This window comes from Pseudophryne corroboree, chromosome 1 (genome assembly GCF_028390025.1).
Source record: "Pseudophryne corroboree isolate aPseCor3 chromosome 1, aPseCor3.hap2, whole genome shotgun sequence".
Classification (NCBI taxonomy): domain Eukaryota; kingdom Metazoa; phylum Chordata; class Amphibia; order Anura; family Myobatrachidae; genus Pseudophryne; species Pseudophryne corroboree.
This window is the reverse complement of record NC_086444.1, coordinates 301916725-301931111: the sequence shown is the minus strand read 5'-3', so window position 1 is coordinate 301931111 and position 14387 is coordinate 301916725. Positions and strand designations below refer to the sequence as shown.

Genomic DNA, 14387 nt, shown 5'->3' with positions numbered 1-14387 from the left:
CCCCACTAGCCCTTTGGGGAGACAGAGGGAGAGTTTGCCAGCACACACCCAAGCGCTATAATATATATGGGAACAACCCTATATAAGTGTTGTATCCTTATAGCAGCTTAAATATAGTAATATCGCCAAAAAAAGTGCCCCCCCTCTCTGTTTTACCCTGTTTCTGTAGTGCAGTGCAGGGGAGAGTCCTGGGAGCCTTCCTCACAGCGGAGCTGAGCAGGAAAATGGCGCTGTGTGCTGAGGAGAATAAGCCCCGCCCCCTATTTCGGCGGGCTCTTCTCCGGAGTTTGTGAGATCTGGCAGGGGTTAAATACATCCATATAGCCTCAAGGGCTATATGTGATGTATTTTTAGCCATAAAAAAGGTATTATACATTGCTGCCCAGGGCGCCCCCCCAGCGCCCTGCACCCTCCGTGACCGCTGTGTGAAGTGTGCTGACAACAATGGCGCACAGCTGCAGTGCTGTGCGCTACCTCAGGAAGACTGAAAAGTCTTCTGCCGCCTGCTTCTGGACCTCTTCCATCTTCGGCATCTGCAAGGGGGGTCGGCGGCGCGGCTCCGGGACGAACCCCAGGGTGAGACCTGTGTTCCGACTCCCTCTGGAGCTAATGGTGTCCAGTAGCCTAAGAAGCCAATCCATCCTGCACGCAGGTGAGTTCACTTCTCTCTGAAAATAAAAAACCTAAAAACTTTTTCTAAGCAGCTCTTTAGGAGAGCCACCTAGATTGCACCCTGCTCGGACGGGCACAAAAACCTAACTGAGGCTTGGAGGAGGGTCATAGGGGGAGGAGCCAGTGCACACCACCTGATCCTAAATCTTTATTTTTGTGCCCTGTCTCCTGCGGAGCCGCTAATCCCCATGGTCCTGACGGAGTCCCCAGCATCCACTAGGACGTCAGAGAAAAACTGATACCACCTTAGGAAGGAATTGGGAACGAGTCCTCAATTCCGCCTTATCCATATAAAATACAGATAAGGGCTTTTGCATGACAAAACCGCCAATTCTGATACACGCCTGGCCGACGCCAAGGCCCACAGCATGACCACTTTCCATGTGAGGTATTGTAGCTCCACGGATTTAAGTGGCTCAACTCAATGCGACTTCAGGAAATCCAACACTACGTTGAGATCCCACGGTGCCACTGAAGGCACAAACGGGGGCTGACTATGCAGCACTCCCTTAACAAAAGTCCGAACTTCAGGCAGTGAAGCCAGTTCTATTTTGGGAGAAAATCGATAGAGCCGAAATCTGGACCTTCATGGAACCCAATTTTAGGCCCATAGTCACCTCTGACTGTAGGAAGTGCAGAAATCGACCTAGCTGACATTTCTCCTTTGGGGCCTTCCTGGCCTCACAGCACGCAACATATTTCCACCATATGCGGTGATAACGGTTTGCGTTCACTTCTTTCCTAGCTTTAAATAGCGTAGGGATAACTTCCTCCGGAATGCCCTTTTCCTTCAGGATCCGGCGTTCAACCGCCATGCCGTCAAACGCAGCCGCGGTACGTCTTGGAACAGACAGGCCCCCTGCTGCAGCAGGTCCTGTCTGAGCGGCAGAGGCCATAGGTCCTCTGACATAATTTCTTGAAGTTCTGGTTACCAAGCTCTTCTTGGCCAACCCGGAACAATAAGTATAGTTCTTACTCCTCTCCTTCTTATTATTCTCATTACCCTGGGTAAGAGAGGCAGAGAAGGGAACACATACACCGACTGGTACACCCACGGTGTTACCAGAGCGTCCACAGCTATCGCCTGAGGGTCCCTTGACCTGGCGCAATATCTTTGTAGCTTTTTGTTGAGGCGGGACGCCATCATGTCCACCTGTGGCCTTTCCCAATGGTGTACAATCATTTGGAAAACTTCTGGATGAAGTCCCCACTCTCCCGGGTGGAGGTCGTGTCTTCTGAGAAAGTCTGCTTCTCAGTTGTCCACTCCGGGAATGAACACTGCTGACAGTGCTAATACATGATTTTCCGCGCATCGGAGAATCCTTGTGGCTTCTGCCATCGCCATCCTGCTTCTTGTGCCGCCCTGTCGGTTTACATGAGCGACCGCCGTGATGTTGTCTGACTGGATCAGCACAGGCCGGTGTTGAAGCAGGGGTCTAGCCTGACTTAGGGCATTGTAAATGGCCCTTAGTTCCAGAATATTTATGTGTAGGGAAGTCTCCTGACTTTTCCATAGCCTTGGAAGTTTCTTCCCTGTGTGACTGCCCCCCAGCCTTGAAGGCTGGCATCCGTGGTCACCAGGACCCAGTCCTGTATGCCGAATCTGCGGCCCCCTAGAAGATGAGCACTCTGCAGCCACCACAACAGCGACACCCTGGCCCTTGGAGACAGGGTTATCCGCCGATGCATCTGAAGATGCGACCCGGACCACTTGTCCAACAGATCCCACTGGAAAATCCTTGCATGGGACCTGGCGAATGGAATTTCTTCGTAAGAAGCTACCATCCTTCCCAGGGCTCGCGTGCATTGATGCACCGACACCTGTATACGTATTAGGAGGTCTCTGTCTAGAGACGACAACTCCTTGGACTTCTCCTCCGGGAGAAACCCTTTTTATCCTGTTCTGTGTCCAGAACCATACCCAGGAACAGTAGACGCGTCGTAGGAACCAGCTGCGACTTTGGAATATTCAGAATCCAGCCGTGCTGTTGTAGCACTTCCCGAGATAGTGCTACTCCGCCGAACAACTGCTCCCTGGACCCCGCCTTTATAAGGAGATCGTCCAAGTACGGGATAATTATTTCGGCCATTACCTTGGTAAATACCTCTGTGCCGGGGACCGACCAACGGCAACGTCTGGAATTGGTAATGACAATCCTGTACCACAATTTTGAGGTACTCCTGGTGAGGAGGGTAAATAGGGACATGCAGGTAAGCATCCTTGATGTCCAGTGATACCATGAAATTCTCCAGGCTTGCAATAATCGCCCTGAGCGATTCCATTTTGAACTTGAACCTTCGTATATAAGTGTTCAAGGCATTCAATTTTAGAATGGGTCTCACCGAACCGTCTGGTTTCGGTACCACAACATTTTGGAATAGTAACCCCGGCCTTGTTGAAGGAGGGGTACCTTGATTTCACCTGCTGGAAGTACAGCTTGTGAATTGCAGCCAGTACTACCTTTCTCCGAGGGCAGCAGGCAAGGCTGATGTGAGGTAATGGCGAGGGGGAGTCGCCTCGAACTCCAGCCTGTATCCCTGTGATACTATTTGCAGAACCTAGGGATCCACCTGTGGGCAAGCCCACTGGTCCCTGAAGTTCCCGAGACGCGCCCCTACCGCACCTGTCTCCACCTGTGGAGCCCCAACTTCATGCGGTGGACTCAGAGGAAGCGGGGGAAGATTTTTTAATCCTGGGAACTGGCTGCTGGTGCAGCTTTTTCCTTCTTCCCTTGTCTCTGTGCAGAAAGGAAGCACCTTTGACCCGCTTGCTTTTCTGAGGCCGAAAGGACTGTACCTGAAAATACAGTGCTTTCTTAGGCTGTGAGGAAACCTCAGGTAAAAATTTCTCTTCCCAGCTGTTGCTGTGGATACGAGGTCCCAGAGACCATCCCCAAACCATTCCTCACCCTTATAAGGCAGAATCTCCATGTGCCTTTTATAGGCAGCATCACCTGTCCACTGCCGGGTTTCTAATACCCTCCTGGCAGAATGGACATTGCATTAATTCTGGATGCCAGCCGGCAAATATACCTCTGTGCATCCTTTATATCTAAGACAACGTCTTTAATATGCTCTATGTTAGCAAACTATTATCCCTGTCTTAGAGTTTTAATATTATCTGACTGGGTATCAGACCACGCTGCAGCAGCACTATTTATGCTGAGGCAATTGCAGGTCTCAGTATATAACCTGAGTGTGTATATACAGACTTCAGGATAGTCTCCTGCTTTTTATCAGCAGGCTCCTTCAAGGTGGCCGTATCCTAAGACGGCAGTGCCACCTTTTTTGACAAACGTGTGAGCGCCTTATCCACCCTAAGGGATATCTCCCAACGTGACCTATCCTCTGGCGGGAAAGGGTACGCCATCAGTAACTTTTTTGAAATTACCAGTTTCTTATCGGGGGAACCCACGCTACTTTACACACTTCATTCATTCATCTGATGGGGGAACAAAACACTGGCTGCTTTTTCTCCCCAAAAATAAAACCCCTTTTATGTGGTACTTGGGTTCATGTCAGAAATGCGTAACACATTTTTCATTGCCGAGATCATGTAACGGATGTTCCTAGTGGATTGTGTATATGTCTCAACCTCGTCGACACTGGAGTCAGACTCCGTGTCGACATCTGTGTCTGCCATCTGAGGTAACGGGCGCTTTTTTGAGCCCCTGATGGCCTTTGAGACACCTGGGCAGGCGCGGGCTGAGAAGCCGGCTGTCCCACCGCTGTTTTACGTCATCCAGCCTTCTATGTAAGGAGTTGACATTGTCGGTTAATACCTTCCACCTATCCATCCACTCTGGTGTCGGCCCCACAGGGGGCGACATCCCATTTATCGGCCTCTGCTCCACCTCCACGTAACCTTCCTCATCCCACATGTCGACACAGCCGTACCGACACACAGCACACACACAGGGAATGCTCTGACTGAGGACAGGACCCCACAAAGTCCTTTGGGGAGACAGAGAGAGAGTATGCCAGCACACACCAGAGCGCTATATAATGCAGGGATTAACACTATTACTGAGTGATTTTTCCCCCAATAGCTGCTTGTATAAACAATATTGCGCCTAAATTTAGTGCCCCCCCCCCCCCCCCTCTCTTTTTAACCCTTTGAGCCTGAAAACTACAGGAGAGAGCCTGGGGAGCTGTCTTCCAGCTGCACTGTGAAGAGAAAATGGCGCCAGTGTGCTGAGGGAGATAGCTCCGCCCCTTTTTCGCTGACTTTTCTCCCGCTTTTTTATGGATTCTGGCAGGGGTATTTATCACATATATAGCCTCTGGGGCTATATATTGTGATATATTTGCCAGCCAAGGTGTTTTTATTGCTGCTCAGGACGCCCCCCCCCAGCGCCCTGCACCCTCAGTGACCGGAGTGTGAAGTGTGTATGAGGAGCAATGGCGCACAGCTGCAGTGCTGTGCGCTACCTTGGTGAAGACTGATGTCTTCTGCCGCCGATTTTCCGGACTCTTCTTGCTTCTGGCTCTGTAAGGGGGCCGGCGGCGCGGCTCCGGGACCGAACATTAATGGCCGGTTCCATGCGGTCGATCCCTCTGGAGCTAATGGTGTCCAGTAGCCTAAGAAGCCCAAGCTACCACCAGTTAGGTAGGTTCGCTTCTTCCCTAAAATATACTTTCTTTCTAGGAGCTCAGGAGAGCCCCTAGTGTGCATCCAGCTCAGCCGGGCACAAGAATCTAACTGAGGTCTGGAGGAGGGTCATAGTGGGAGGAGCCAGTGCACACCAGGTAGTCCTAAAGCTTTCTTTAGTTGTGCCCAGTCTCCTGCGGAGCCGCTAATCCCCATGGTCCTTACGGAGTCCCCAGCATCCACTTAGGACGTTAGAGAAAACCACATGGAACAAACAACTTATACATAAATTCTGTATTAATCACCGATTCTATAAATGTGGATATAATATATATATATATATATATATATATATATATATATATACACATACATACATACACACATATATATATATATATATATATATATATATATATATATATATATATATATATATATATACACACACACACATATACATACATACTTACACACACACACACATACATATATGAATTAATCCGTTTGAGGGGGATATCCAATTAGCCCCGGTAAATTTACCGGGGCTAATTGTCCCGCCGGGGGCTATCTAATTAGCCCCGATAAGCCGGCGCGTGCCGCGGTTTATCAGGGATTTTGTTTCACCTGCTTGTGTGTTTTCGGGAGAAAGGTTTTTTTTTTAGGTTTTTTTTACAGGCGATCCATCTGGATAGCCTGTAAAAGGCGATCCATCTGGATAGCCTGTAAAAAAAAATTAAAAAAATAAAAATCGGTGAAACATCGGAAAAAAGTCTGAAAAACGTCCCACAACGGCCGTTTTTCGGACCCGATGTTTTAACGGGGATAATTTGAGATCCCCCCTAATCTCCTAGTGTAATAATGAATTGATATTTTTATTTTCTGTAAAACTGTCCAGTTTTTATGTAAAATCTACAGCGAGCGCTGGTATACACATCCTTTTGGATTTCTTGCCCGACAACCCCTATACCAGCAGCTAATTCACAGCGCACTCCAAATATTTTGTCAGGTCGCTGTTGTAGGCTGGCTTGGACAACATGTAGTTTTCCAGCGGTTATGGAACTACAAGTTCAAGTATTACTTTTTGAGTGATACGTGTACTTGCAGAAAAAATGCTGCGGTAGAAATGCTCTACCTGTACATCAGAATATACAATGTGACTACTCTGGTACCTATGCATTACAATTGCAACAGAAACCACTGAGCATAAGTATTCAGTTGTACCTAAAATGGCATCGAGTGCAAGTGGACATTGCCTCAACACCTCCTTGTAACTGGTCACAGCTGAACGTTCCTGCCCAGCCTTTTTGTACAAATTGGCTAACATCATGTTAATCTAAAAAAAAGGCAGAAAAAAAGGTAAAATAATACACCAGAAAGAAAAATGGTCTCAAACTGGTAAAATAATGCTCTTAATGTACCTTTGGGGTTCTTTGTCGGGAAGGAATTCCATCTAATATGGCAACAGCATCTTTGTCCTGTTTAAGCATTGTATAGCACTCTGCCATTTTGTATTTTACTTCAATCTCGGATGGGAGGCTCTGGGGAAACAAAGATACAACAATAAGATTGTCACCTTGCCGCCTCGTTGAATACCTCCTACCACTCCAGCATCGAAGACTTCTCCCATGCTGCTACCCTAGTCAGGAACTCCCTCCCTCACCGTATCAGAATGTCTAACAGCCAGAATGGATGCAAACACTCCCTCACCGTATGAGAATGTCTAACAGCCAGAATGGATGCAAACACTCCCTCACCGTATGAGAATGTCTAACAGCCAGAATGGATGCAAACATGCCCTGAAATTAAAGCCTGTTCATTAAAGCCTACAAACTCTCTCAGCTGTCCGCCCATCTCATCTCATGCCCTGTCCCCTTTCAGTTTTATGTCCAACCCCACTATCAAGAGCTCTATTGGTTGTCACCTCTATTGGTGGTCACCCTGCACTATGCTTGTCTCCCAGTCAGCAATACACTGTTTGATTTTTGACCCTGTTTTGTCTGTACCATTTTCAATTGTTTTGTTGTTTATACTATTGTTTTTCACCCTGAAACAAATAAGAATATAGATATTAACATTTGCAACACAAAATAGATTTTTCTCATTATGTGTAGTATTTATATTGGAAAACCGATTAAACTGCGTCTTAACTCCAATGGGTCACAGTAATAACACTGCAAAGTACCAATGACGTGATGCCCAAATTCATCAGATGTTCCAACAATGCAGAGAAAGGAGGTCCTGGGGAAGGGACCCAGACAGGAACTTGGGTTGGGTACATGTTTATAACCAATTCTAATATTAAACTGTCACTTAAGTTTTATGTCTTTGAAACAGCTTTGTCACAGATCGTTCACTTTCAAATATATGAGATAACGTATTACCTACTGTAAATTATAAAGCTATCATACGCCACTGAGGAGCATATGTATTAGCCACATGTCTCCAAGGTAGCTTCTAATATCTGTAGTGTAAAACGCAATGGAATACGCTGGCACTATTTAGCTAAATGTTAATAAACAGGGACTTACAATATGCAATATTGATTACAATAAAGACTGGAGGATGACTTCAGAACTCACAGGTTATTAACGGTGTCATTTATTATTGTGCATAATACAAATATTAGCATCACTTGTGTATTATTATGTACTTACTTTTAGTTAGCCTACTTTATTGTTCTATACAAATTAAAAATAAATTTAAAAAAACAGTAACACAAAACCCCCCGTCAACATAATGACCACTATACTGGGGATAATTTAATATTTATTTTTAAATCACCAATTCTAATCTTAATTATTAAGGAAGGATCAGACCCATAACTTGATTTTGATCTATTGATTCCTTGTTTTACATTAAAACATGTAAAATCTTAAACTAGCTACAGAAGTAATCACTGTTTTATTAGCAGATGTGCTAGGGATAGTTAGAATGTGGAAGCATTCTGTGGCACTGATAGTAACACATTTATCAGCTATAGCGTAACAAACTGACTGGACCTATTCTAGCATACTGTATTCAAATGCTCAAATTCAGATGTACTGTGTTGCCAGGATAACTAGATTTTGGTTTTGTCTGGAAAGAAATAATGCCGGACCCTCTAAACGTACAAGTGTGCTTTATAGAACTGCTGTTATACCTGATTTTGTGGCGTAGGAGTAGCATTTCCTGTGGAGGGTCTGACTTTAGAGGTCTTGGTTAAAGATTTCTTCTGCTGGAGAGCCATGGTGTACTTGCTGACAGCATTCCGATACTCTTTATCGTGAAAGAGAGAGTCTGCATGGTATACCAGCAGCTGGTACTTTTGTGATGGGGAAAACATCTCCCTGATTAAATAATAATAATAATAGTAGTAGTAGATTCAAAAAGACTTGTGCAAGCCCCTCACTGTCCTGATACAAGTTGATCTAATTTCCCTAAACACTTAAAAAAAACATCAAGAAAGTATTTCTTTTCACATTTTACTTTTAGAGAGTACAGAGTATAAATGTAACTGCTTACATATTCGGCTGCAATCTAGCTCAACTGTTAAATTGTCTAAATTACTGTAAATATAAGACTACTGTTTGGGTAGAGATGTAGTAAATGAATATAAAATATCATCAAAATGGTATAGTACCTATAAGACATGACTACAAAATCCACGTACAGCTCAGCAGAGAAAATATTAATGCAGTGACCATTTCTGACGATTACATTTTATATGTAAAATAAAATGTAATACAGGTTGAGTATCCCATATCCAAATATTCTGAAATACAGAATATTCCGAAATACGGACTTTTTTGAGTGAGGGTGAGATAGTAAAACCTTTGTATTTTGATGGCTCAATGTACACAAACTTTGTTTAATGCAAAAAGTTATTAATAATATTGTATTAAATGACCTTCAGCCTGTGTGTATAAGGTGTATATGGAACATAAATGAATTGTGTGAATGTTCACACACTTTGTTTAATGCACAAAGTTATAAAAAATATTGGCTAAAATTACCTTCAGGCTGTGTGTATAAGGTGTATATGTAACATAAATGTATTCTGTGCTTAGACTTAGGTCCCATCACCATGATATCTCTTTATGGTATCTAATTATTCCAAAATACGGAAAGATCCGATATCCAAAATACCTCTGGTCCCAAGCATTTTGGATAAGGGATACTCAACCTGTATGTAAGCTATGAAGCACAAATCAATATAAAAAGTAGGTTGGGGCTGAAATGCCGGCAGGTGGGATGACAGTCCCCAGAATACAGCATCCCACCGTTTATAATCCCGACAGGGGTCGGGAAGCAAGCTATCCCTCACCCCCTTATCCCCTATTCCCAACCCTCCCTTACTGCAGTCTAACTCTAACCCTCCCCCCTCCGCGCAGCCTAACCCTCCTTCCCTGCAGTTTAAACCTAACATCCCCCCCCACCGCAGACTAACAATAATACCCCCTCCCTACCTACAGCCTAAACCTAACCCTCCCCCATCCCCTGCACGGCTTACCTCTCCAATGTTCCGGCAGTCACTTGATCAGGATCCCGGCAGTCGGGGTGTCGGCGCCAGCATTGTGATCCTATTGGGGATGCCGACAACAGCATTCTGATCAGTGTCGAGATTCCGGTGTCGGCCTTTTGACAGCCGGAATCCTGCTTTAACATATATGTGCCTTTCAGCAGTTTGCATCTTTAAATGACTAACTGCCCAGCTGGTCTGACAATATGTTGTGCATCTATCCTTACTTGTTACTGTATCTGCACTTTTGTATCTCATTTGTCCCTGATAGTTTAGCAGTTAGTTAAGTCCCATACACACTAGACGAGAAAGTGAAAGATCTCAGAAGGCCCAATCTGAGCGAGATCTTTTACAGTCTCGTCTAGTGTGTACACTCAATGTCGTTAACGATGCACGCTCCCGCGCATCGTTAACGAACCCCTCCCTTGCCTGAACATGTCCAGACGAGGGAGGTCCTCGTTAACGACAACCATGCTGCAGATGCAGCATGGGTGTCATTTCCCCCCACCGTCGCTCCCTTCCTCTCTGGCATCAGCAAGTGTGTATGAACTTACCGATGTCGGCACCCAGCCGGGTTCCCGCCGCCGCCAATATCGGCGCTGGCAAGAATAGTTTAGTGTGTATGGGGCTTTAGCTAGCTCAGATTGCAGTGATATGTAATCTGATACAGTTCAGTGGCTGCATTTGGCAGCCCCCTAACATTTAGATGGGCCACACTTTACTCTCAACATCAGTAACAAATTAAATTGATACATTTAATCAACGAAAAAGACACATATCTGTAATAACAGGTAGTGATGGCCATCGACCATCGATGATTCTAAATCATTGATGGACTATGCCCGATGTTAACTACTTTTGCCATCGATGGGGAGGAAACAGATTGTCTCCCGCCATCGATGTTAAAGAGTTATCAAATATTTGTATTTTTTGTTTATCTTTCAGGGTGTCAGGGACACGGAGCATAGCTCCACCCCCTGACACCACAAAGCCACGCCTCCAGGCCCTGACTGGCCCACGACTAACTCAATATTAAAGTAAGGGTGACCATCGATGATCAAATCCATCGATGGTTCCCTTACAGATGGTTTCCCACCCACCAATGGCCATCCCTAACACAGGTCAGTAGGCCTTTTAAACAAGCATTGTGGGATATGTATCAAACTATGGCGAGAGATAAAGTGGAGAACAATAAAGGGGTCTATGTACTAGGCATTGGCGAGAGATAAAGTGGACAGAGATAAAGTACCAGCCAATCAGCTCCTGACTACCATGTTACATGCTGTATTTGAAAAATGACACCTATCAGAATGCCGATGCCGGAATCCAAAACACAAGTATGCTGGGGAGGGTTAGGGTTAGACTGCAGGAAGTATTAGGGGGAGGTTTAGGGTTCGTTTAGTTGAGCACCCTTGTCAGGATTATGGGTGTCCGGATGCCAGGGTCTGTATTCTGACAGCCGGCATTCCGCACACAATCCCACTGGATTAGCGGCTTCCTGCCAATATTTGAGTATTCAGTCAATCTATGACTGAATTGTTTTTCCATTTAACAAAAACATCTTATTACAGTATACATCAATTGTCTTGATGACCTAGGGGTTGATTCAATTCAGCAACAGTTGAATAGCGCCGGGAGTTAGCACCCAACGCTATTCAATACAGCGACTAGTTACCCTCAATTGTCGGGAATTCTTCTCTCACCACCGGGGGGGTGAGAGAAGAAAACTGACAAAAGGGCTGCCGCGAGTCTGATTCTTTCGGGAATCAGCATCACTGCGGGTAGTTAAGTCTGGGAATGCCCGTTCTCCCAACAAAACAACCTGTTAAGTCCGCGAGAACGGGCATTCTCCGACTTAATTTTAGCTGAATTGAATAGCGTCGGGAGCTAATTCCCGGCGCTATTCAACTGTCGCTGAATTGAATCAACCCCCTTTTGCTAGGTACATACTATGCAATATGTCGTTCGCTCAGCTGACAAATGACATTGCATAGTGCATTGGCAGGTGTGTACAGAAGATGTCTCTGAACTATGTCGTTCACAGACATATCGCATCAGCCCAGCTGATATATCTGGCAGATATATCAGGACAACTGCCCCATATGCCTGCCAAAGAACCGCCAACAATGACATCACTACTGGTTCCCATGGCCAGGCATGTCAGGCGGCATATGGCTAAGTGTGTACTGTGCATAGCACTTACCATATCATTACATAGAGCGGCCAGCTAATCCATTGCTCAGGTGTGTACCCAGCATAAAGGAATGGATGCAGTTAAATTCTCAGTGGATGGATAATACATGTTATTGAACTTCTTTGCGACAATAACATTTATTGAGAAAAACGAAACATATTTATTTTTTTATCTGAGAGAGGGGAAAAAATCTGACAATCTATATAATGTATTCTGCACTGCCGCTTTCCCCCATGGCCTGGGCTATGCACTTAGGGCTCTCCCTCTTCTTCATCACTTTGATATGTGTTTTACATCCTCTGACTTTCCTTTGCTTCATTGTTCTTTTAAAGGAACAATAAAAATACTGAATCTAATTAGATCAGATACATATAGTTACACACACACTGTATACAGTACATATATACACACACACACAATGTATACGTGTGTGTCTCCTCACTCACGGGTTGTTGTTGCTCATAGTCAGCAGGAGGCTGCTCAGTAAGCGGACATTGGAGTGTAGCCCGGCAGCAGCCATGTCCCGGACATGATCTATCACATTCATCTTGCCTGGAAGAGCCAGCAGCGGCAGCGGGAGATCACAGGAGGATACAGTAACAGAACTACACCCAACAGCACAAATCACATGAAGTCATGAAGCCTCAGAGCTTATTGTCGACCTATATGGAAATGTGAAATAGCTGTCTGCGGTGCGCCTGCTCCTGTCATGTCGATATTTTCAAATACGGCCCCAGCTGGAGCCATAGAGCCGAGACGTTACAGGCATGGTCAGCCACTACAAGCTAATGAACTCAGATATTATCCGTCAGCAGTCACGTTGTTTGTATGTGAAAAGACGTTGGCCGGTGATAACAGGCACGCATAGGTCGCCCTAATGTGTGGACGTCATTGCAGATGGCAGATAATAGCCGAGATGTGCGTTCCAGGGCAGGGGTGGGCCTCTTGCGTTCCAGAGAGGACCGGGCCTATAAGGGCGGAAGTACTGTAAAGAGGCAGAGTGAAAGCAGGAGGTTGCTGAGTAGTGTGCGGGGCTGGCCGGCTCTGCGATCCTCTCACTATGGCAGAACAAGCCGTCCTCCTGCTCAGGAAGCAGCTGGCAGGTAATGCTGAGAGCTAGGCGCATTCTTATTTTATTGTCTTGCTCTGTTCTCTTCTTTCGCTATTGTTTGGCATGTCACCGAGCCGGCTGCCACTATCTGTAGGCTAGTTCGTATTGGTGATGCGCCTCTTCTACATTCAATAATAAGAATTACAGGTTCCGAGGTTTGCAACACTGTCGAGATTAACCTAGTATTGAGCTTTCCAACCATAGTAGTGCTACAAATCCCCCTAAGGCCCAGCCCCTTACTTGCTGGGTCCTCTGGGACTTGTTGTTCCACAGCTGCGTCATGAGACACAGATTGCTTACCCTGTTCTCTCTGGAATACCTTCTTAAATAATGGAGTAATACCAAAAATCTTAACCTTTATTTCCTGCTGTGCCTGGTCTTTTGTTCTACAATTCTTTGATTTGTGAGTCTGTTTCCTGTATATATTACCTTTATCCCATTAAACTACTTTCTGTTAAAATACATGTTCCTCTTCCAGATTGGGTGATCCTCTTGATCCCAATACATTTACTATATTTTTATTAAATGCAGTCAACTGACCGTTTTTGTAGAAACTGCAATGCTGGTTACCTGTAACCTTGTGTTGATCTCATTTGTAATAGCTTAAATTCAGACCTATTCTCATGAGTTCTATTGGTAGCTAAAAATGCCTTCAGATATAAGACCTAATAATGTGTAGCTGATATTGTATGCTGCTTATGGATGACCTAGTTTTCTTCAATACACCATGCCAGCCCTAATAATGGGTTATTCCTATTCAGAGCTGTATTTAGACCAAGCAGAGCCCAGCATAACATTTTCCTTTTGGTTTCACCCCAATATAAAAAAAAATGAGCATAGCTCAATGTTGGCATAAGTGCATATATATGGGCCTGGTCACTCATATCTGATCCTGATGCCGGTTGGGGGAGGGAAGGGGGAAGGAGAGTGCCCTGAAACGTTCACGAAGTACAGCTTTTTTTTATTTTTCACCCTGAAAAGAGTCCAGGAGTGTCACCTTCATTGTTTACTGTATGTGGATGGGGTAACCCCCAAGGATAGCTCCCTGGCAAGGTCCCTACTCATTGCTACCATTGGGAGTGCTGGATCTTTGGAAATGCTATATATAATATATTTTCTCTGACGTCCTAGTGGATGCTGGGAACTCCGTAAGGACCATGGGGAATAGCGGCTCTGCAGGAGACTGGGCACAAAAGTAAAGCTTTAGGACTACCTGGTGTGCACTGGCTCCTCCCCCTATGACCCTCCTCCAAGCCTCAGTTAGATTTTTGTGCCCGGCCAAGAAGGGTGCACACTAGGGGCTCTCCTGAGCTTCTTA

General features: G+C 45.4%; 2 protein-coding genes across 2 annotated transcripts in view; one reads left to right on the top strand and one right to left on the bottom strand.

The window, feature by feature from the left end:
- ANAPC7 (anaphase promoting complex subunit 7) overlaps nucleotides 1–12810 on the bottom strand; it is a 103289-nt gene extending 90479 nt beyond the window's left edge. Inside the window, exons 1-4 of the mRNA XM_063964406.1 lie at nucleotides 12405–12810; nucleotides 8406–8592; nucleotides 6685–6804; nucleotides 6488–6599 (exon numbers count right to left, since the gene is read on the bottom strand). Coding sequence (XP_063820476.1) covers nucleotides 6488–6599; nucleotides 6685–6804; nucleotides 8406–8592; nucleotides 12405–12505 — 520 coding nt within the window. The 5' untranslated portion in view covers nucleotides 12506–12810. The remainder of the gene's footprint in view (nucleotides 1–6487; nucleotides 6600–6684; nucleotides 6805–8405; nucleotides 8593–12404) is intronic.
- A 106-nt stretch (nucleotides 12811–12916) lies between these two features.
- The window catches only part of LOC135066108 (ubiquitin-conjugating enzyme E2 G1-like), a 31409-nt gene continuing 29938 nt past the window's right edge, over nucleotides 12917–14387 (top strand). The window contains exon 1 of the mRNA XM_063964407.1: nucleotides 12917–13061. Within this exon, the coding sequence (XP_063820477.1) occupies nucleotides 13019–13061 (43 nt within the window). The 5' untranslated portion in view covers nucleotides 12917–13018. The remainder of the gene's footprint in view (nucleotides 13062–14387) is intronic.